This window comes from Pyxicephalus adspersus, chromosome 4 (genome assembly GCF_032062135.1).
Source record: "Pyxicephalus adspersus chromosome 4, UCB_Pads_2.0, whole genome shotgun sequence".
In the NCBI taxonomy this organism is placed as follows: Eukaryota; Metazoa; Chordata; class Amphibia; order Anura; family Pyxicephalidae; genus Pyxicephalus; species Pyxicephalus adspersus.
The window spans coordinates 83,955,365-83,978,252 of record NC_092861.1 but is presented as its reverse complement, the minus strand read 5'-3'; the positions used below and the strand labels follow the sequence as shown (position 1 = coordinate 83,978,252).

At 38.7% G+C, this 22,888-nt stretch overlaps 1 protein-coding gene across 1 annotated transcript in view; it reads left to right on the top strand.

Annotated features, from left to right (window-relative positions):
• Positions 1–22,888, top strand: part of TBC1D32 (TBC1 domain family member 32) — a gene marked incomplete in the record, with an annotated part of 161,342 nt that overhangs the window by 126,526 nt on the left and 11,928 nt on the right. Inside the window, 4 exon segments of the mRNA XM_072408827.1 lie at positions 8,752–8,815; positions 9,102–9,217; positions 15,427–15,581; positions 18,629–18,769. Of these exon segments, the coding sequence (XP_072264928.1) occupies positions 8,752–8,815; positions 9,102–9,217; positions 15,427–15,581; positions 18,629–18,769 (476 nt within the window).

Sequence of the window (22,888 nt, the reverse complement as noted above, 5' to 3'; positions counted from 1 at the left end):
TGAACAGATAAATCTATGAGGAGATTAAAGTTGGTGCAATAAATTCATCTACAATGGGAGACGTACCATATACAATCAGATGAGGGTTGCAGGGAAACAAAGCATTCCCCGCTGTCTCTGTTGCTTTCTCTTTTTGTACAGGGTGACTAGTCTTTTATCTGCCCCCCCTGTAGTTTTCTGCAGATACCCTTTATTGGGTGAAAACTCCAATGGCTCTGCTACTGTCATAGGCTATATTCAGAGTAGTTAAGATGTCACTGCTACTTTTATGTACCTATTTCTGTTCATGTTATACGTGGGTTTGTGAAGGCATTTGATCCACACAAAATTCATTTTTAATCTTAGTGGCCATTTAAGAATAGATTTAAAAGTTTTTGTGCGTATGAAGTAACATGCTAAGCGCAATGCTGCACTGTGAAGTTCAACAGCTCACATTGCTTGTTAAAAGAAAAATATAGTGTATGTTATGGAAATCATGGTATGTAGTGTAAATGAATGTGTTCACCGTATGGCAACAACTTCCTAGGTATACTTATCTTTACCATGTTCCAGAGGTAAACATCAACACAAGGATGTCAATTGGGGATTCGCATGGAGCCCACACATTTGCTAATGCCTTTTTCTGATCAAAGAAAGCTTAGTAACCTTTAGTGCTTTGCCCAATGATTGTGTTAAGGCCACTAAACCTTTTACACTACATGTACTGGCAGCATAAGCAGGTCTAAATTTGGCATTTACCCAGAAATGAATGCTTACATAAAAGCTCAACACTGTCACAATCGGCTGGCTCATTGTCCACATAAATTATCAGTTTCACTGATGCTATCTGTGGAGACTAATTGTATTTTAAATACATTTGATTAGTGTTTTTTGTAACTTTGATAATAGTTTTTACATGTTAAAAAAGAAGTCTTTGTCTGTTCTTTACAGCAATTGATTATGTTAATGTGGCAGATTTTCAGACCCGTAGGTATTTTACATTACAATAACAAAGTAATCCATCTGCTTCTTACTCTGATGGGAATACATCATAAAACTTGCAATTTTGGGAAAAATTAGATTACTGTAGTGTTCTGTCCCCCTAAAGCATGAAACGTGCCACAATTATAAAAAGCTATATTTTTCAGTAATGAGTGTGCAGCTCTGTTTTCTTCCACTGCAATACAATTTCCTTCTTGTGAACTATTTATTTTATTGGTATGCTTAGAGATATAAGAAAGTTGAATGCATCTTCAAGGGTGTTTGGAAAATAAGTAAGAAATGGGGGCTTACCTGTCTGGCTGTAAAAGCCAAATCTTATGATTGAATAAAAGTATTTTGGGAGAAAGGTTTGAAACCTAGGCACACACATACACTAGGCATACACAAATTGATTACTTCAGCCATTTTTCTATCATCTTTAGTATCTGATAATGACAATTTGTTTGCACAAGTTTAAACAGTATATACAGGCAATGAAAAAGGACAGTATCATATTTAAATAAACATGAAATAATTATAAAATGTTAACAAAATATTTTTTTAATTTACAATTAATGCTTAGTCACCTGACCACACCCATTGGAACTTGCTCTACATGTTATACTGCTGTACAGCTATTGCACTCCAAGTTTTTTTTTTCTGTGGAATTTACCCACAAGTGTAAAATGTTTTGTCAAGATAGTTAAAAAACTTAAATGTTCTAAAGTTCTGCTCCTTTCCCCAGCCCATGGGCTGTATGTGTTTCTGCTTTAACTTTGCTATGCCTAAACCCATAAATCAATGCCAGTTGAAAATTCTAGTTACTCTTCTAGTTATTTCTAGTTACCTAAAAGTCAGAATGAAGTGTTGATGTGTGCTATATTTCTAAGTCAGCCACGCAATAACAAACAATTTATCATGACATCCAAGTAGTTACCATTCTCAGGACATATCACCAATGGAACCCCAAAATATTTCCTCATTACGGAATACTTTCAAAAATAAGAGAGATATATGGTATTATGTGCTTTTATATTCATAGATCCATACATTTCCTTTGGAAATACTTGCTCATTGTGCTTATATGTATTTGGAGCTAGATTGAGTTTCCACTTGAAGACCGCTCTGTGAAAAAGGTTTATCAGATACGATACATACTTTGTATTTAATTGAATCATTCGCACAGTTAGTAAGTAAATGTGGAGAATAGAATAATTTTCAAGCAAAAATAGCCTGTATGCATATAATTAAATCTGCCAATAATCTATGTTTTCAGTAAAAAGTTAGATTTTTATGCATGAAACAGCTATAGATATAAAAAAAAAATGCTTATAACAAATATTTGAAATTTATATAGAAATATGTGTAGGCATCATTTGCGTTACTTGTTACTATTAATATTATTATTATTAAGCAGGCTTTATATAGCGCCAACATATTACGCAGCGCTGTACCTTAAATAGGGGTTGCAAATGACAGACTAAAACAGACAGTGATACAGGAGGAGAGAGGACCCTGCCCCGAAGAGCTTAGGATCTAGTAGGTGGGGGAATTTACACACCATAGGAGGGGGATATGTAGTGATGGTTTTAAAAGACAGATGGAAGATGGGTAGGCATGTTTGAAAAAAATTGGTTTTGATTGCTCTTTTAAATGAGCAGAAAGTAGGAGCAAGCCGAATAGGACGAGGAAGACCATTCCAGAGAGATGGGGCAGCTCTAAAGAAATCTTGTATCCATGCGTGTGATGAGGGTAAAAGTAATGAACTCATTAGTAGGTCATTGGAGGAGCGGAGAGAGCAGCTAGTGGGAGTACTTTTTTTACCAGGTCAGAAATGTAGGTGGGATAATAACTGTGTAGGGATTTGAAGGCAAAGCACAGGAGCTTGATTTTGATTCTAAGGTGAAATGGAAGCTAGTGAGTGGTAGAGATCTGCAAAGAGATGCAGCGGAAGAGGAGTGGTGGGAAGGATAGAAGATTCTGGGTAAAGCATTCATAATAGATTGTAGAGGAGAGAGTCGGGTTAGTGGAATACCAGAGAGGAGGATGTTACAGTAGTCCAGACGAGAGATAAGAGCATGTTCCAAGAGTTTGGTGGTCTCAGGGGACAGGTAGGGGTGGATTTTGCAGATGTTACGTAGGTGAAAGTGACAGGACCTGGAAATGTTCTGAATATGGGGTGTAAATGAGAGGGCCGAGTCAAAGGTGACACCAAGACAACGTGCCTGAGGGGAGGGCCGAATAACAGTGTTGTTAACAGTTAGATATATGTCGGGGAGATTTGGAATTTGAGGGGGGGATGATGATGAGTTCTGTTTTATCCAGGTTGAGTTTCATAAATCGGTCAGACATCCATGATGAGATGGCTGACAGGCAGCATGAGACCTTATCCAGGACTGAGGGAGACAGGTCAGGGGGGGACAAATAGATTTGAGAGTCATCAGTATTCATATGGTACTTTAAGTCAAAATATGATATAAGCAAACCGAGAGAGGAGGTGTACAGAGAAAAGAGAACCGGCCCAAGGACTGACCCTTGGGGAACACCAAAAGGGAGGAGAGTGGGCGAGGAGTAGTTACCATTGAAAGAAACTTGAAAGGAGCGGTCATACAGATAGGAAGCAAACCAAAAGGGAGCAGTGTCACTGATACCAATGGAGTGCATGATTTGTATTAGAAGGGGGTGATCAACAAAAGCAGAGGAAAGATCAAGGAGAAGGAGCAAGAGCAGGGAAAAGTTGCCTTGAGACTTAGCTCTGATGAGGTCATTGGCCCCTTTAGTAAGGGCTGTTTCAGTGGAATGGGCACCTCCAAAACCAGACTGGAGGGGTTAAAGAGAGAGTTGGTGCTCAGGTAATTGGTGAGTCTTGTAGACAAGGCATTCAAGAAGTTTGGAGACATATGGGGGAAGAGAGATAGGACGGTAGTTAGAGGGTAGGGAGGGGTCCAGTGAGGGTTTCTTTAGGATAAGGAGAATTATGGCATGTTTAAAAGCTGAGGGTATTTACCTGTAGAAAGCGAGAGGTTGAATAGTTCGGTTACGGCAGGGGCCAGGGTGGAGGAATGGGCACGGAGTAGATCAGAGGGAATTGGGAAAATGAGAGAGCGTGTGGTAGGAAGGACTCTGTATGTACAGTTAGGTGAGAGAAGGAGACCCACACCACCCCCTACTTTGTTGCCAGGTTTAGGGGTATGTGTAAAGTGCAGACCTCCATAGAAGAGAGCAGCAGCAGAGGCAGAGTCAGAGGAGGAAAGCCAAGTTTCAGTGAGAGCCAGAAAGTTCAGAGATTTACAAAGGAGAAGGTTGTGTATGGAGGTTAATTTGTCGACAACAGATCAGGCATTCTATAGACTGCCAAAGAGGGGATAAGAACTTATGGGTAGGGTGAATGGGGATGAGGTTAGGAGAAGGGAGTATCTTACTGAGAATGTATGGAAGGGGAAGGCTGCGTGGAGGAGACCAGGGTTGGGTGAGATGTCACCAGGAAGTATCAGTAGAGAAAAAGGTGCAGCAGCACAGACAGAGAAATAAGGCGAGTGAAGGAGCAGAGAGACAATGAGTTATCAGACTGGGGAGGACAAGGAAACTGAAGTCCAAGAGAAGCAGTCCAGTAGTATGGTGATGAAATACCAGTTCAGAATGGAAGCAGCAGGGGATGTTCAGAGATTTGGAGGATTTGGAGTTGGAGTCCAGATGGATAAATCAGTCCAAAAGCAGGAGATGGCAACGGTAGAGTAAAATAGTATGTCCAAATCCGTTCTAATTCCTGCATCAATTCCCTGGATTAATTCATATTGCACTTATAATTTTGGCACTTTAGATTTGGGCACATGACCAGGGTCCCAAAGTGACCTTGCCTGTTGTCTAAATAGAAGTGCTTTGGGCCCTGATTATGGATGGACTGATCAGAGTATAAGGAATTTGGGATATCAGTTGAACCTGGGGAGGGGGTGGGGTTGGCAGGGCAATAAATATCAATGTGCAATCAGCTGGAACTAGGGGATATTGAACAGATAAATCTATGAGGAGTTTGCATTTTGAGTGTAATATGTCTTTGTGCTTTCTAAACGATTTGTGGGGAGGACTAAAACCTCAGCACCTAAATTTTCACTGCTTGAGTTTCTTTGATCATTTTTGTAGTATTGTTTATCCACATCAAAGTTTTCTGTAGGCTTTGCCCAAGATGTTGAAATCATTGGTAGTACAACTTGGACACAGCACATTTCTCTATTGAACTTCAGGTGCTGATTGGTATCTGTGTTGGCTGCTGAGTCTAAAGCTGTGTACAGACATAAGATTCTGTCACTGGAAACAATCTTTTTTGATCTTTCCCAGTGACACTAGAACAAACCACTACATTTGTGCACATCCGTGTACAATGCTAGCAATTTACAGATGTTAGGAGCATATGCTGGGTGACAGAATGAATGAACTTGCATGTGCAGAAGTTACAATTTCGCCAACCTAGGTGGCTGAAGACCCCTGATATCAGGAGAGAGCGGGTGGGGGGGGGGATTATTGGAAGCACCAGCACAATGAGGGAGATCACAAACCACACAATTGCTTAAACATTATGTTTATCTGCAAACTCATAATTTGTTTTTCTTCTGTATAGTCATGGGTCTCCCTATGTTCACATGTTTTGGATATACCTTTTTTTTAATTAAAAATGCTGTTTTCTGCAGTAATCTATACTTACATAGCTGAGTACCAGCCACAGCTCTCAGAAAGTCTGCTCTGTTACTGGGTGCAGCAGGTCTAACTATATTGCCTATAGGATTGTATAGTCATATATAGATGTACTATACAACTGTTACTGAAAAGTGGCGATATACCCATAAAAGTGCAGGTTGTTGATACAATGTCCATTTGTATGGATGTTTGTTTTATTACTTTGTAAAAGTAATTTATACTTATTTATTTACCAATGTGGGACAAACTCATGTTTACTTTTAAATATCTCATTTTAAACAGAAAGGAGTGATTGAAAATTTCTCTTTTTTGATTATGCTGGCATACAACAATGGGGTAACTCTTTGCTGATTTACAACATATTGTTATAAATGTTGTATGTTCTTACCATGTTCCCTAAAGTCCCTTCTTGCTGTACAAAGCTGACTAGAATGGCATTATCTTATTTCCTATTAGTCTCCATGTGGTTCTGCTTTGATATCATTTCTGTTTTTTCCTACTGTACATACATATAGCACATTGCTGGTAAATGACAGCTTGGAAATGGCTTCCTCCTGCTTGCCAGGAAAAGCAGGCACTTGGTTGTTTAGAAGATTGATATGTCAGAGCTTTTGTCTTGAATACTGTTATATATCAAAGCTGAGAAATGTGTCATAGACCATCAATATATTTCTAAAGTTTTGTGCAAAATACAGCATTAAATTGAACATTGGTGCCAGAAGACTACTAGTCTGATTAAAATAAATCAAATATTTTTTTTCTTCATGTAGCTGTGCTAATGTAGCTGTTCATTTATAGCCCAATAAACATCATTTTCCTCTGGTCATGACCACAAAAGTGGAGTCATATTGGCCTATACTGTTTTTTTTCTTCTTTTTTGATGACTTATTTGTACTTTTGAGTTTCTAGAATGATTTTCCAATCTTTTTTTTTTCCTTTATTATATTACCCTGGGAGTTCAGACTGAAAATTGAGTTGGCATAATGATACTCTAAAAATAAAGGGCATAATAGATACAGGAATTTGTGTTGTTAACCACTTGTGTTACTGCCTACTTTTGTTACTGCCTACTAATGTCATTAACTGCTTATTTCTGTGATTGGTAGCTATATCATTTCTGTTGCAATGGAATTGCATGTAGCTTTTAAGAGGGATGTTAGCTAAATGTATGTTGCAACAAATCTTCATTGCCATTGTTCTTTTGTAGACCATTTTATTTCAATACAGTAGTTGGGATTTTGATGTAAACTATACCCTAAACGTCCTCTGCATCACTGGCAAAGGTCCCCTTAACATTAGATAAATCAACAAAAGAATGTCCTAACTGATTATCAGACCACTATCTTTCTGTGTTTAAACTGGATGCTGAAACTATTTAAATCACCATTTTGTTAAAACACATGTACCACTAACACATTGAAGCTAAATGTAAGCAGTGGGCTGCTAGCCCAAAATAAGAGTAGGTTTATTTGTCTTTATTGGATTTTTTAAGGCTGTGGAAAGTCAGATAACAATAAAATATGCATAAAGTGTATACAAATAATGCCAACAAGTTCTGTTTAGTTTCTAATCACAAAGATTTTGTAATGGGTAATGTTGGGATAGTTGAATCATTTCATTTGAATGCATTCATTTTAAAAATAGTTTCAGCATATAAAGCCTTAGTGCTGTGAAACACGTCAAATGAAAAATCCCCCCTAGTGAAAAAATTTTCCATACGAGATATTTCTAGAGGAGTGATGTACTGTAAATATTTACAGTAACATACCTTGTAACATAATGTTGCACAATGATATTTGATTTTATTGTTGACTTGATGTATTGGTAATATTTTTCTGTATAAAATTCTGATGATCTATGAATGTGCCCCCGAGAAAGTCTAACTCTTTTTTACTTTCTTGTTCCTGCCTTTGCTCGGACATTAAAGCCTGTTAGCTTTACCTTGGAACTGGAAAATAATTTGGTGTAGGGTCAATAAACAATATAGCATTCCTTAATTTTGTTACGCAATTAACTTGGTCGTTAATTTCAATGTAATGTCAATTCTTCATTTCCTGATTCATTTTACCCTTTTCTCTTTACTGAAAGCTATAAAGAACTGTGATCCCAACTGACCCTCTCTTTAATGTGTCTGTTATTTAAAAAACATCTAAAATTGTTTCTGACACATAAAGTAATGTCTTGCTTTTGATGGATATTTGAGGGGACAGATAATTATTTCCATGCAAACATTTAAGGGAGTATTGGGGAAATGTCAGTGGTGTAAAATACAGTAAAAGAGGTATTCAAAGGCAGTGCCGGCAAAAAAAAAAACAAAAAACAATTATTTCACATAGATAAAATCTTTACACATCACATTATTCTGAATATTAAAATAGATTCAGTTAAATGGTAATTGCGCTTTAGTTTGAAAATTCATTATTGCTTCCCTGTCCTCCTGACCTCTGCAGCTAAACAAGTTAGTTTCAAATTGTTCCCTAGATCTGCAGAAATCAGTGTCCAGTCTGTCTGGGGTACATGCAAAGTATTCTTGCTCCAGTGCAGTGTAGCTCCAAAGTACTGGAATGTCAAGCTACAGATGGTATTTGGCTAACTATCATGTGCCGCTCAGTACATGCATATAGCAATAATGGAGCTGTGTATTGCATGCCCTGAAAAGCACTGCACGCAGGAACTGAACTCTGGAAGCTGTAAAAAAAAAAGACAAAGGAGTAGTTATCTGTATTCCTTGTAATGCATTGTGTCCCTAGGGAGTTGGTCAGTTTTATGTGTTGTGTACTGTATAAAAATATAGCATACTACTGTAATAGCAACCAATAACTTATATTGAAATCTAATTATTCAGGTCTGTTGTCCTAAATCATGATGTTTAGCTATCACTCTATATAACTCTTTAACTATCACTATAACTACTTTTCCAGACATTAGCTAGCATAGCAATAGCTTGCACCTGCCAATATCTATGAATTTGGAAATTAAACATTTTAAACAATACAAATTTCATTGATCAGTGTTTGTAATTAAATAGCTTTTCCAGTTCAACACTCTGATTCCTACATACTTATTTTAAAATGTTCCTTTTTTTTCATTTTTGCCTAGATACGAATATAAGGACTGGAAGGCTAACTCCATCCCAGCAGCTTGGTGTGAAAATGGTTGTCAGGTATTTTTTATTGGTAGTTCTATATGTGATCCTGGTTTCCCTTTATATTCCCCACAACTTCACAATAATGAATTAATTTATCTCTTTTTATATCACTTTACAAAAAGAAAAAATACAAATCAGAATTGCAACTATTTTTATTCATAAATCATCAGTTTCACAGTTTTTTTTTTTTTTTTGCTACCTGATATTAAGAAATCTATTTTTCAACAGTTGTTTAAACTTTTATACAAACTGTTGGTACTACCGTCAATAATATAGTTATTATTTCTATTATTTTCATCAGGTACGGTAGCTATTTGAATCTCTTGGGCAACAGCAATGAGCAAGATCTTACTCATCTACTCCTTCAGTGTGAGAGTTTGCTTCAACAACAGCAAATAGATGTTACCTCTCCTCTGAGTATCCTTCTATATGAATGGCTTAACAAGTGTTATCATTTAGTGGACATCTAATACTATGGGAGAAATATAACTCTGCTGTGGTTACCCTAATCAGGGCCCATTTAAATGTCATGTGTGTATATTTGTGCTACATTATGAAATTTAGTTCTAAAAACATTATTAAACTGCAATAAGTATTTGAGGATCACTTTGATTATTGCAGGAAATATTCAGCTAGAAAAAGTTGCATCTGTGGCTGATCCTTTTAGGAAGCAATCACACTGCCGTTTTCGTTGCATTGCATTAGCATGTTATATCACGTATTTTAGTTTGTTTAAATCAGACAACCAAAAGCACAAAAATAGACAAAAACATTTCTGAGCACCACAGTGTATGATTACCCGTATTGTAGTGGGTTGCAGTGCATGCCTGTTGGAGTTGTCTTGCCCTAGTTCACTCACAAATATACATTTGTTACAATGTACAGTGATCACAAAGGTGTAATAAAAAAAGTGAATAAAGGTGATGCAGTATAGTCTCTGTCCTTGAGTAAATGTCCTGTTGGGCTTTTTCTGAGACCAGAAAGAATGCAGATGTTCCACTCATAGGTTTCTAGTTCCAGACGAGCTAAAACTCTAGGTGTAGGGTTGCATATTTCTAAATGCTTGGTTGGTTTTAACAATAGTGTAGTAGTGTTATGCCCTAGTACCCTGTGGTAAGCTAGCTTAGTTTCCTTAGAATGTCCAAGTGGTTAGTGATTGAGGTTCTTTTGACTGTCTGCATGTATTCCTAAAATAGTGTGGGAACACAATGTTTTGTCTTTATCATCGACTTTTAAGACCCGTCAGGCACTCATATATATTCATTTGTGTACAATTGTGCAAGTCTTTTATGCATATCATACAAAGATGCCCCACTCTCTTCCCTGGATTTGTACATCATTGTTTTACTATATATAAAAGTCATCTAAAGGAATAGATGCATTTCAGGGTGAATAGGTGCACTTCAATTTGAAGGGCAATAGAGCCCGTAAATGTGGAAGATGTTCAGCAGTGCAATCCCCAATAGTGAAAAGAGGCCATCTGATTGTTTAGTCTGCTAGAGTTTACCAAACTTTAAATTAATAAATTTGGGTGTACTGATCCTTTAAAAGTACTTATATGGTATGGTCAATACGGATGTTAATAGATTAATACTATCCTGACTAGTGTTGGTCGAATATCTCACTATTCGATTTGACAGCTTTTTGATCGAATAGGCCGATATTGTTTGGGTGATCGAACATCTAATTCGAACACTATTAAAGTCAATAGGGGGAAAATTTGGGTTATTTTTCGGGACTATGTAGAGCTTTTACAGCCTACAAATACATTTATTAAAAAGACATGTCAAGACTCCCACAGCTCTGCACAACACTGTACAAGGCAATAAAAAAATCAGGAAGGCTTTTTTATGTTGCTGGCAGGGCCATTTTATGGGGCGGTAGATTTTATATAGGCCTCCAAGTAGAGGCAGAGAGGGCCCCAAAGGGGGTTCCTCCGGTCCAAAAATTATCCCCCAGGTTTCACTGCTCAATTACAAGCCATACACAGGCTTCAGAGTAGAGGCAGAGGGCCCTGAGGGGGGTCTTTTGGTCAAAAAAATAGCCAGTTACACAGCTTTGTAACAAGTTATATAGGCCTCACAGTGGATAGAGGCAGGGGACCCCGAGGGGGTTCCTCCGGTCCAAAGATTAGCCAGTTACACAGCTCCGTTACAAGTGATATAAGCCTCAAAGTAGATAGGGGCAGAGGGCCCCAAGGGAAGTCCTCCATACAAAAATTAGCCAGTTACGCAGCTCCATTGCAAGGTATAGGCCTCAGAGACAGTGTAGAGGTAGGGGCCATGGGAGCGAGGAGGAGGAGATGCAGAAGGCTGTAAAAAAAAGTGCTCTTCCCGTCAAGGTGTCAGCAGGCCATGCACCAGTTGCCGACAAATCAGTGCACTCTCCAGAGGGGGTGTTGAAGTCATTGCCGATCCAAGCCTTATTCATTTTAATAAAAGTGAGTCGGTCAACATTTTCTGCAGAGAGGCGAATGCGCTTGTCACTCACTACGCCCCCAGCTGCACTGAACACTCTTTTCAGATAACACATTTGCGGCTGGGCAGGCAAGGATCTAAATGAGATGTTCTGCCAGCTCCGGCCACTGCTCAAGCTTGGATGTTAAGTAAAGCAGTGGGTCCTGGCTTTGCAGGTTGCAGATGTCCCATGTAGAGCTCAGGTATTCCTGCACCATGACTGAGTAGCCCTGCTGACTGTCATTGGCAACTGCTGCACGACTGGTGGCTTTCCTCTGCTCAAGAAACGCCTGCATAGTTTGGCTAGGATGACCTCTCCTGCTGCTGCCACCCATGCCGCCTAAGGTATTTGTTTGGCTTCCATGGCTGGTGTAACTGCCATAGGGTTCCTTGCTGGTGGCATACGGAAAGGCTGAGCACAAGTTCCTTACAAGCACTTCTTGGTAGTGCTGCATTTTAGGTCCCCTGTATTGGGGCAAGATGAGTTGTTCTATCTCAGGCTTTTAACGTGGATCAAGTAATGTAGCAATCCAATAGTCATCAGTGTTTGTTTTTATGTGCTGTATGCGCGGATCTTTGGCTATGCACTCGTGTCGTGCCCGAGCTCCACCATCATCTGTTCCAGCAGGCATATGATGGGGATAGTGTCACTGACACAGGCCTGATTCTTGCTGATCATCCTGGTCACCTCTTCCAACGGTGCAAATACAGTGCACAAGTCCTCATATTGCAGCCACTCTGCAGGGTTGAAGTAAGGTTATGTAGGTAAGCGTCTCAAACGAGCGGATTCTGCCACGTAATCCACCACCCCTTTCTGTTGTTCAGCGAGCTGCAGCGTGTAAAAGGTGGAATTCCAACGAGTGGCCACATCACAAATTAACCTGTGCACTGGCAGTTAGAGGTTTTGCTGTATATCCACCAATCTGGCACTGGCCTGTGTACGACCGGCGGAAATGGGCTGACAACTTTCTGGCCTTCAGCAACAGCAGCTGGAGGCCTGGGTACTTTGCAAGAAAGCGTTGTACTATGAGGTCCATGACGTGGGCCAGGCGAGGTACGTGTGTGAGCTTCCCAGAACGCAGGGCTGCCAGCAGATTGGCCCCGTTGTCACACACAACCTTGCTTGGCTGGAGTCCGTGCAGAGTTTGCCATATGTTCTCCTGCTCCCTCAGGACTGTGTGGCGACGTCTGACTTGTGCACTGAAATAGCAAACTGCAAGTTGTTGCTGGTGGATGGGAGGTGCTGGGTCTCCACGGCAATTGCATGGCAATGTGTACTGGGTGGAGATAGGTATGCAGGCCTTCCTGCAGCTGCATCTTCCTCTGCTGCCACCAAAGTTACCCAGTGAGCTGTGTAGGAAATATTTCTTCCCAGTCCGTGCTTGCTCCACCAACTGTCGGTTGTCAGGTGCACCTTGCCAGAGTGCTGCAGGGCCACAGACACATTTCTCTGCACATTTTTGTGCAAAATACTGCCATTTGGGCATTATGTACTGTGGGTTCGTGCAGAGGAATGCGTAACAGAAAACATTGGAGTCCACTAGCCGGTAAGAGAGGAGCTCAAACGCAATCAGCTGTGCAATTGCCGTATTGATAGCTTTGTTTTGGGGTCATTTGGGACATATTTCCTCTTGCGCTCCAGCATCTGGGGGATGGATGGTTGGATGCTGCTAATGCTAACCACAGAAATAATGGACGGTGGGGAATGGCAATGATGCCTGGTCTTGACTGCTAGCAATGCGACAAACACCAACTGCTCTGCGTTGGAGCTCCTCCTCACCATTGTGGTGATCCGCGGTTGTTGAGGCACACCCGTGGTGACAGCTGCCAACGATGGATGACTATGACTTGCCTGACTTGAAGGCTGACTCACTTGCAAGGGAAGCCAATGGAATAGAAACATGGTTGTGCTGTTGGGCTGTATGTTCTTATATCTGTTTGAGGACTGAAGGACATGAAACTTAGGATCACTGTGATTTATATTGAAAATTGAAAGAGATTACTCACTAATTAGCTAAACGGGATTTGAATATACCATTGCCCCCATATCCACCTCCTTCCTTGCAACACTTTTCAATAAGAGGGCTGCTGGAAGTACAAACATCAGACTTCTCCTCTCCTTCCTCCTGAAGAAGCAGATTTTTTCCACAAAAACGCGTCGAGAAGTAATTCAGAATTTAAACCCTTTGGGGGTATTCTGTAAGGTGAGGTCATTATATACACCCACGATTTTATTGTGTTTTATGTATTTGAAATGATGTTTGTTTTTAATGTCTATTTTTAATTTAAAAAATTGTTATTTTTGTAATATATTGATGGTACTGGCTCTAAAATTTGCGTTTAACATTGATATCTTTCATCGCATATCTTTTCCTATGACTGGTAGGTGAAGACTGCAGAGTGTTCTTCCTCCCTCTTTCCCTTTGAGGGCGCTCTGCAACCTCCTCCTCCTCCTCTTCCTTGCTATGATGATCTCCTTGTTCACACCATGTCAGATCAAGAACATCATCACCATCATCATCATCATTAAAAGAGACAGTATCCCTGTATGTGCAGACAGGAAGCAGCGGCCTTTTAGAGCCAGTTTGAAGTGACTCGTCTCGCTCAGAGTGTTGGGGTGAAAAGTAAGAGGTGGGAAAGCCTGTGAACTGACTCTCTTTTTCAGATGACTCAAACAACTGTGCGTCTTCACGGAATGCATTCTGCTCTGCCTCTCTACCCCCTTGGCGGGACTCCCCTATGTACTCCTGAACATTCTGCTCTACACGAGACTTTCCAGCGGAGGAGGAAGAAAGAGAAGGAAGAGGTATATCAGGGACTATAGTTTAGGATCCCCGTGAGTCCTGTTTTTGGTACTGGCAGGAAGAGGGGGTGCAATCACTTGACCCAGGTTGGGTCATGTACTCTACTACCTGTTGTTCAAGGCGCAGTAATAATGGGCACACACCACCACCAGCAGCGCTAAAATGTCCAAGGTATCGCTGGCTTCTTGTTCTCGGGTCTGCAGTTAAAAACCAACCTTTGCTTCACAAAGTGTAAATTATTACAGATTTTAAAACAGATTTTTTTTTACTTTGGGGCTGGGGGTTTACACAAAAAATGCAAGTGCGCTGTGTGTGTTGTATGTAGCACTTTCCTTCAGCAGCGACGCTTGTATTATGCAGCACAGTATACAAATGTGACGTTACTCACTGTTTCTGTCTGACTGTCTCTCTCTCGGTACAAGTGTGATGGTGTGCATGCTGTCTGGGTACCCTGGCTCTGGCTGCCTGTATGTAACACACTGACTGACATAAAGGACAGGAGCAATACAGTACAATATACAGCTATCTATCTGACTAACAGTGAAACACTCTACCTATCTGAGTAGAGTAGATTACAGGACTGAAGCAATACAGTACAATACAACTATCTATCTGACTAATAGTGAAACAGTCTATCTAACTGCAGCAATTTAATTTTACTTTAACACTGCCAGCAGCAGCACAGAGAGGTTGTGTCTGCTAGTAGATCTCTGTCACGAGTGGTAAATGCAGGCAAGCCCTGGCCTTATATACAGCCAATCGGCTGCCTGCCACCACAAAGATGGATGAGAGGATCCCTGCTTTTATTGGAGGGCCCTAGGAATTATGGGGGAGGTCCCTAGGCACTGTGGGAGCGCCAAATTCGCTACTGCTAACCACATGTTTTTTGGGTCGGGTCGGGTCTACCCAAATTTGAACGGCCATATTCGGGTCGAATATAAGGACGACCCGAACTCGAACACCAACACTAATCCTGACACCTTCTTAGTACAACATGAACCTTTCCTGTAGCAGTATATGTCTGCCTATCAGTATTTCTACTGGCTGCAAATGTTATTGCCTTAGGGTGAAACCATCTCAATGGTGAAAAACTAATAGGTGTACATAATACAATGTATGTAACGCAAATAACCATAATTAATAGGAGTTTCTGAATTTAAAGCAAAGTGAGAAAAGTTGGGACACCGGAAAAAAACATAATATATGAAATTGTAAAAGTAATGTAAGTAAAAGGTAAAGAAATAATTTTTAGCATATTTCAAATTTTCATTTTTTGATAGAACAGTATCTTAACAAATGTTGAATATTTGCCATCAGCGAAAATCTAAATTCTGTCAAAAACTTCCTTGACTGCTCTTGCACCCAGGGTGTTTGCAAGGAGGCTATTCTGGTCATGACTGGTTTGCATCTTCTGTGTTTCTGATAATGTCAGGAGACGGTGAAAAAACATTAACATTTCTGCAGAAATTTTCCAGTCTCCTAGTTTCAGCGTATCTCTGGCTGCCACGGCTTCACATTTCTGTAAGTAATCTTGTAAACACTAGCAAGAAAAATCTAAAATTCATTGTGTTCGTTAAAAAGGAAATTACAGTTTTAAAAGCGCTTCTGCTCGACTGCTTTGACTGTATTTATTATGATAGCTGGTGTATTCATATATGCTAAGGGAAAAAAACTGAAACTCGGTGACTGTTACCATTAGCCAGGATGTTGTGGTTGTTTGCTGAGGTTTAACACGGTTTGTAATTCTATTGTTAGGCTACGTACACACGTGCAATGGTTATCGTTGGAAACAAACAATTAACAACCCATTAGCCGATAATCGTTAAAAAAAGTACACAAAGACTGGTCAATGACGACGAATGAGGAATGTCGCTGTAAATGAACAACCATCCCGGCGGATCTAATTGGACGACAATCGTTCGCTATCTATTGTGTGTACGGTTGTTCAGTGATCATGGATTGTTCTGTGATACACTTTCTCCTGTATCACTTCCTCCATCGTTCAAACGATCGTATCTAGTGTGTGTACAATATTAGTTGATTATATTTAAATGATCGTATCGTTTCAGCATGTACAGAATTATGCACTTTACAATCTTTCAAAATAATCGTGAATAATCATTGATCAGTCATTAACCTCCCAACCGTTAAGCCCGTACTTTTCCGTGCAAAAAAAAGTTGCAATTATCGTTAACCCCGTACTTTTCTCACTATATTAAAATCTCACTTACCTGGTCCCGCTGTGCTCATCCAGCGTCGGGTCCGTGTTCCAGCGTCGTCCTCCAGCGTCGATCTCCCTCTCCAGCGTCGGGTGCCGTCTCCTATACCAGCGGGACCGGTAAGATGCCGGCCGGCTTCTTACCTGGTCCCGTTGATCGTCCCGCATCGTTCTCCTTCCAGCGCCGGGTGCTCTCTGAAACAAGAAGCCTTGTGCGTGCGTGCGTGATGACGTCGGCGCGTGTGCGGGAAATTCAAATTGAAACTCATTCATTCATTTTGTATTGGATTGGATACAGGAGTTTGTATTCAATCCAATACAAAATGAATGAATGAGTTTCAATTAAAAATTAATACAAAGTATGTATTTTGTATTGGATTGGATACAGGAATTTGTATTCAATCCAATACATAATTAGTGTTTGAATTTTGTTCTCATTTTGTATTGGATTGAGTCCTGTATCCAATCCAATACAAAATAATAGAAAATATATTTATGTGGTTTTGTCTATAGGTATGTGACGGACACTAGGGAGGTGTTTTAGAAAAATATATTACTATACATTATACCGAATTATCGCATTTTCAGTATTGGATTGAATACAAACTCCTGTATCCAATCCAATACAAAATAATAGAAAATATATTTATGTGGTTTTGTCTATAGGTATGTGACGTTGGACACTAGGGAGGTGTTTTAGAAAAATATATTACTATACAGTATACCGAATTATCGCATTTTCAGTATTTTTCATTTATTTATGTATTCTTGTTTAAGCTGAATTTTGTGTTTTTCCTTTAATTTTATTAAAAGTATTTTTTTACATGATTTGTGCTTCAAACATTTTTTATATTCATTATATCTACTAGACCCCTATTCGGACATATTTCTGTAAGTTACAGGTCTACAATTTAAAAAAAAAAAATTCATGAAAACCTGTAACGCTTTTGGTACAGAAATCTAGACATCAGTGTAACGCCCAGGTGGTTAATCATTCACTTTCTAACGACAAATATTGCATGTGTGTACCTAGCCTAATAGTTTTGAGTGTTTTCAAGTTTATAACTGATTTTTTTATCATGTTTTTTTTAAATTACTTTACAAGTACTTAATGCAGATTATCTATAAATTGGATGACATTCTAGGAAAGTAGCCACAGTTACATCTACCTTGTATATGGTTTGAGAGTATTTGAATTTGTAACCATATTAAAGATTGTATATAATGAGATATATATATATATATATATATATATATATATATTTCACATTTACCTGACTAAAAAGAAATAAAAAAAAAAGTTTACATTTTTTTTTAAATATCTACTGCTGTATGCTACCTTTAGAACAAACCTTTAGGCTAGGGTCAGACCCAAAGTAGGAATAGACATTCCTGTGTTGCTCCAGCGGGCTTGCACTTTGCTTGAACCAGTGATTGCATATTTGACAGCAGTTCCACACTCCTCATTGCCAGTCCCATTCATTCTCTGAGCTTCTGCAAGTGAGATACTGGGCCTGATTTTTGAAAGCTCTCCATGTCTGGGGAGGATACACTTTCAAAAGTGAAGCTGGGTGTTCCAGCAAACCTGGAATGGATCTGGTCCAGGACTGAAAACATTTGCTAAAAAATAGCAAATGACTTTTAGGAAATCCATTCCAGGTTTGCTGGATCACCCAGCTTCACCAATAAAAGTGTATTCTCTCCAGTCTTGGAGAGCTTTATTATTCGGGCCAACTATTCTCTCCAGTCTTGGAGAGAAATTCTCTCCAGTCTTGGAGAGAATCCAGTCATTCACCTGAGGAAGCAGTTTCCTGACATGAAGATGTGCTAATCGTACCATAACCTCACTGGAAGTCTGAACGTAGCCTTATTGGTATGGTTTACTTGATAATAAGCTTCACAAGTAGTTTATACTTTCCTTTCACAAGTTCCCCCAACAGACCAGAGAACTTCCATCTGGGGTGCAGGGAAGGTTCTTAGCTCTGTAAAATCTCCAACAGAGTGATGGAGCTTAAAAAGTGCTTTCTTAGAGCTATAACAGACAAATTGTGTGGCTGGGGAGTTCAGAAAAGGTCAGTATTAGTGGCAGGGAAGGTGAGCTAGAAAGAGAACCTTATACTCTGAACTGACTGGTTCACTTCAAGCACTAAACTTTAGAAATCCATAAACATCCATGTTCCAGTTTCCACTGTTTGCAGCCTTGCATATTCAAGTATGTCTCCTATATTCAAGTAGTCTCCTTCCTTTGGAAGATAAAGAAACATGAATCTAACAGTGCTAACGGAAAAAATGATTTAACATGGCTCTTTCAATCAAGGATTCTGATCATGTATCCATGTATCTGTTACAGAAACACCTGCCAGCTGAAATAGCACAAGCTGGAATCCACCCGATATATTTTTGCAGCGCTCATTACATTGAGATGTTGATGAAGGCAGAAGTGCCACTTGTCTTTTCAGCGTTCCGCATGTCTGGTTTCACTCCCTCCCAGGTAATATTAGACATGTTCAACTTCTCTCTGATTATTATTGTATTGTGTTAAACATGGTTTGTATTGCCTTGATTAAGGCTTTCTGTAAAGCAAAACTACGTTAAGTAATATCCAGAAATGTTAAAGTCATTGCTCTGAATAATTACTTTCTGACTTCTGACTGCATACATATTAATTAAAAGAACCTCACTTTTTTTCCCTCCTAAAATTAGTGATACTCTCTTTCACAACCTCAATTAGTATTCCACAATACAGCTCTTTTTTGCATTGGTAAATATCCATTGCATGATAATGTCCTGGGTCACTGACAGTAACCGGTAAAGTTTATCTCTTGAATACAGCTAAAATCTGTCAAGTTTTTAGCACGAGCATGATTGATTTTATTTTGTTTAATAAAAGGTAAGGAACAGTGACCAGGACAGTCTAAAGCTACCTAATAAAATATATTTTTTTTCCTCAAATACATACGTTGGATTATGTAGGTGTGTATAAATCTGAACTTTAGGCAGATTTTAAAGACAGAGATAAATTCAGCTCTCCTTTTATTAATAGAACATTCACTTTTACAGTATTATTACTACACTATTTTCTCATGTAAGCAGGGTAAGTATCTGAATTTGATCTAGAATCTAGTATCTAAAAAAGCAAAGCTCAAACTGGGAAAGGGAGAAGCAAAACAAGGAGTCAATCAGTTGTGCGGCAATGCTCATGTGCTAACATGAAATAGGTAAATAGGAGAGCAGAGTGACAGAGGGTTGAGCTCATTGGTCTGCTTCAATTAGAACAAAGAGCTGTCCCTGGAAAGAATAGTAAAAAGATAATTGGGGATGAGGTTTCCTAGGAAATGTTTCTCTTACCCATAATATTCTAATAAGTAATAGTAAAAAGAAGTATTTGGACAATTCTCTAAACATGGGTAATATGCTTTTAGCTACTTTAGGGGTCAGTAGGAATTGGCATTTACAAAAGGGCTTTCAAATATTATTTTTCAATATTATGATTTTTTGACTAGGCTCTTTGGGGAGTTCTTACCAATAAGCACTTTACCTCATGAACACTAGGTGAATCATAATGCACTTTTTATGCCATGGGCCATGGGCCTTTGATGTTATGAATACACTTTAATTGTAGATAGTGCTTTTTGTACTTCATTCTATTATCCTGTTTGTTTATTGGTATTTGGGTTTAGTTTTTTGCATAATGAGTACTTTATATTTATATGTTAATATATGTTAATATTTCCTAATGGAAACCTAGCATGATAAAAATGTGTAGGTTGAGATCGCTGACCTTTTTTTTGAAAATGTTCTTTATGTAAATAGCAAATACATTAGTGCAGTAGTACAATGGTAGCTTACCAACCACATAAGAATATGTTGGGTTCCAAGGTGTCTTTGGATGCCAGCTGTCTAAATGAAATACAGAGGTTCTCCCTCTGTAGAGCAAGTTCAATTACACAATATTAATCCTTGCTAGGCTGCCTTGTGCAAAATAATTACTGCTTGCTTGTCAGCAAAAGTATAAAAACCAACATATGTGTGAACCATGGCAAAAACGCCAAAAATAAAATTATTGACAATGGAGCAATAATTAAAACTGGTTCCCAACATCACTATTGTTTCCTGCAATCTCCAAAGAATAAAAAACTCTGAGCAAAGCTTGTCATGCTACCAGTATGAGGCTGTACAATTCCTAACTAATATTTTCCTAATCTTCACTAAATCTGGATTAATCGAGACCTTTTTCTGATTTCTTTTATACATAAATACACTTGTGTAGGTAGCTACCATTTTCAGCAGTGATCTCCCACTGTTAAATTTGTCACCATCATGGACGTGCTGAGAGCCGCTATTGAAAATGTATTAATATACAACTTCAATTAACTTTGAATGTAGTTGAAATATGTGAATTACATGCTGAGGAAATTAAAAGAGCCATTTCAGTTGCATTTCAATTCCAGCCTCCTTTAATGTGAACTAAATATATTCAAGCAGCAGCTTCAGTTTCGAAAATAACAGTAGCCCTTGTATTCAGATAATCAAATATGTGAATAAGAAATGTTCATGCTGTATTTTCCACACAGTTGACAGAGGGAGGTATATGTACATACCAAGAAGCAGGGGTTTCTGATATTTTTTGTACTAACTCTCCTGCCAGCACATGCTTTTAGAATTGTGTAATGTTCTTAGGCATAAGAAAGGCATCAATTTATTCAGCGTCATTTGGGAGATCACAGAAAAAGCAATGTGTGTGGCAATTGTATTTTTAGAGCTTTAGGTTTCCTTATGTTTTTTCTCTAGTAACCTTAGTCAGCTGGTTATAGCTTTGAACATGGCATTTTAGTATACTATTTTTTTGCCAAACCCTGGTTCTTTTTTTTTTTTTTTTTTTTTTTTTTTTTTTTCTATAAAAGTGGTCAAAATTTTTTTAAATTTTAATCTATTAAGGGCATTAGATGGTGGCCACTGTCGCAAAACCTTTAGTCATATCAAGCCCCTGCCATCTCTGTCTATATGTTAGTATAATATAGCTAGGGTTGGCATGCATATACTAACCTTGCGTACAAAAGTTTTTTTTTAAAGCCACAACCCCCATGTACAGTTTGTTATCTTGTCTCCATAAAAGGTACCCATACACAAATAATTAGATGGTTACATTTCACAACTATTTCTGATGAAATCATGTGCCCATAACCTTTGTGTATCAAGGTACAGGTTTTGTGACCTGGTCATTTCTTGCTGTTCAAACATTAGACATGTAAGAAGTAGTGTATGGCTAAGGTTCTCTAATCCAGTGTTTTTCAACCTCTTCTGAGCCACCGCATATTTTTTACATTAAAAAAAATCCAAACTAATGTTATCCAAGTGCCAAAGGCAGCGGCCTACTATGAACCCTTTCCAAACTAAACCTGTTTTTGATAGAGAAAAAAATAGTATTGCCTGGAATTCCACTTGAAAAAAAAACACACTGAATTGAAAATGTATGAATTAACAAATAAAACTTTCTGTTCTGTGGTATAGGTTGAGGCCTCCTTTTATGCCAGGTTCTATTATTACAGTAGCATTATAGGTCAAAGCTTTTAAAGACAGGTAGTCTTTTTTTTTTAAGGAAGCTGGAAAGAATCATTCAATATTTGGCAGAGCTTTAAGGTGCTATATTGGTAATTATACACATGCCTAGGGCTGCAGTGTCGAGAGCCTAGCATATAAATGGATATAGATTTTCTTAATAATAATAATAATAATAATAATAATAATAATAATACTTGGTATTTTCCTGCTATTTAGTTTGTGTGCATTTGTAGTGCCCAGCAGAGAGCTAAGTATATTTTGCTGAATTTACCTGGAACAATATTGCCTGTAAATGTAAAAATCAATTTGACAATTCTTTTTTTTTTTTTTTTTTTTTTTTAATTGCATTCAAAATATTTTGGGTGTCCCAGTTGTTTCCCTGCCAGATTGTGGTTTCATCCAGCCACCAGTAACACAGGGGCCAGTGGATTGCACAACAGCTCACTATAAAGAAGGAGGGGGGAATATCTGACATATCCAGAAGTATGTCACATGAGAAGATTTTACTGAAGGCATTGTGCTGCAGAAGAGCAAAGATAGAAGGCAGATAAATATAGACAAATTTTTGTTTAATTATGTTGCTTATTAAGAAAACAATATAGGTGCTTTAAAGTGGACCTTACGTGAAATTTGACAGCTCCCTTTACTCATACCCGTTTATACCTAAATGCCCTATACACTAAAACTTTAAAAAAGAATACCTCAGCATGGCTTCCGACTCTTCGTGCTGGTAGATTTCTATAGCATTTATATGTTTCTTTCTTGCTCTTACTTTATTTATTCCGTATCTGTGCTTTTTCTGCTTCTGCTGATTCTTTATTGTTCTTTGCATCAAACATCAAATTCAAGGTGGTTGGTCTGGCATGAGGGAGTAAAACCTTGCTCTTCTTCCATGATGACTGCCTCTACTTAGAAACCTGGTGTCACACTTACCTCTTCCTCTCTAAAGCGCATCTCTCTCCTGCACGTGTGGGCAGTTCTGACCCTGGGCGCGCCTGCTCTTTTTATCAGTTTTGCCCATCCCGCTGGCCAATCAGGAAATAGTTTC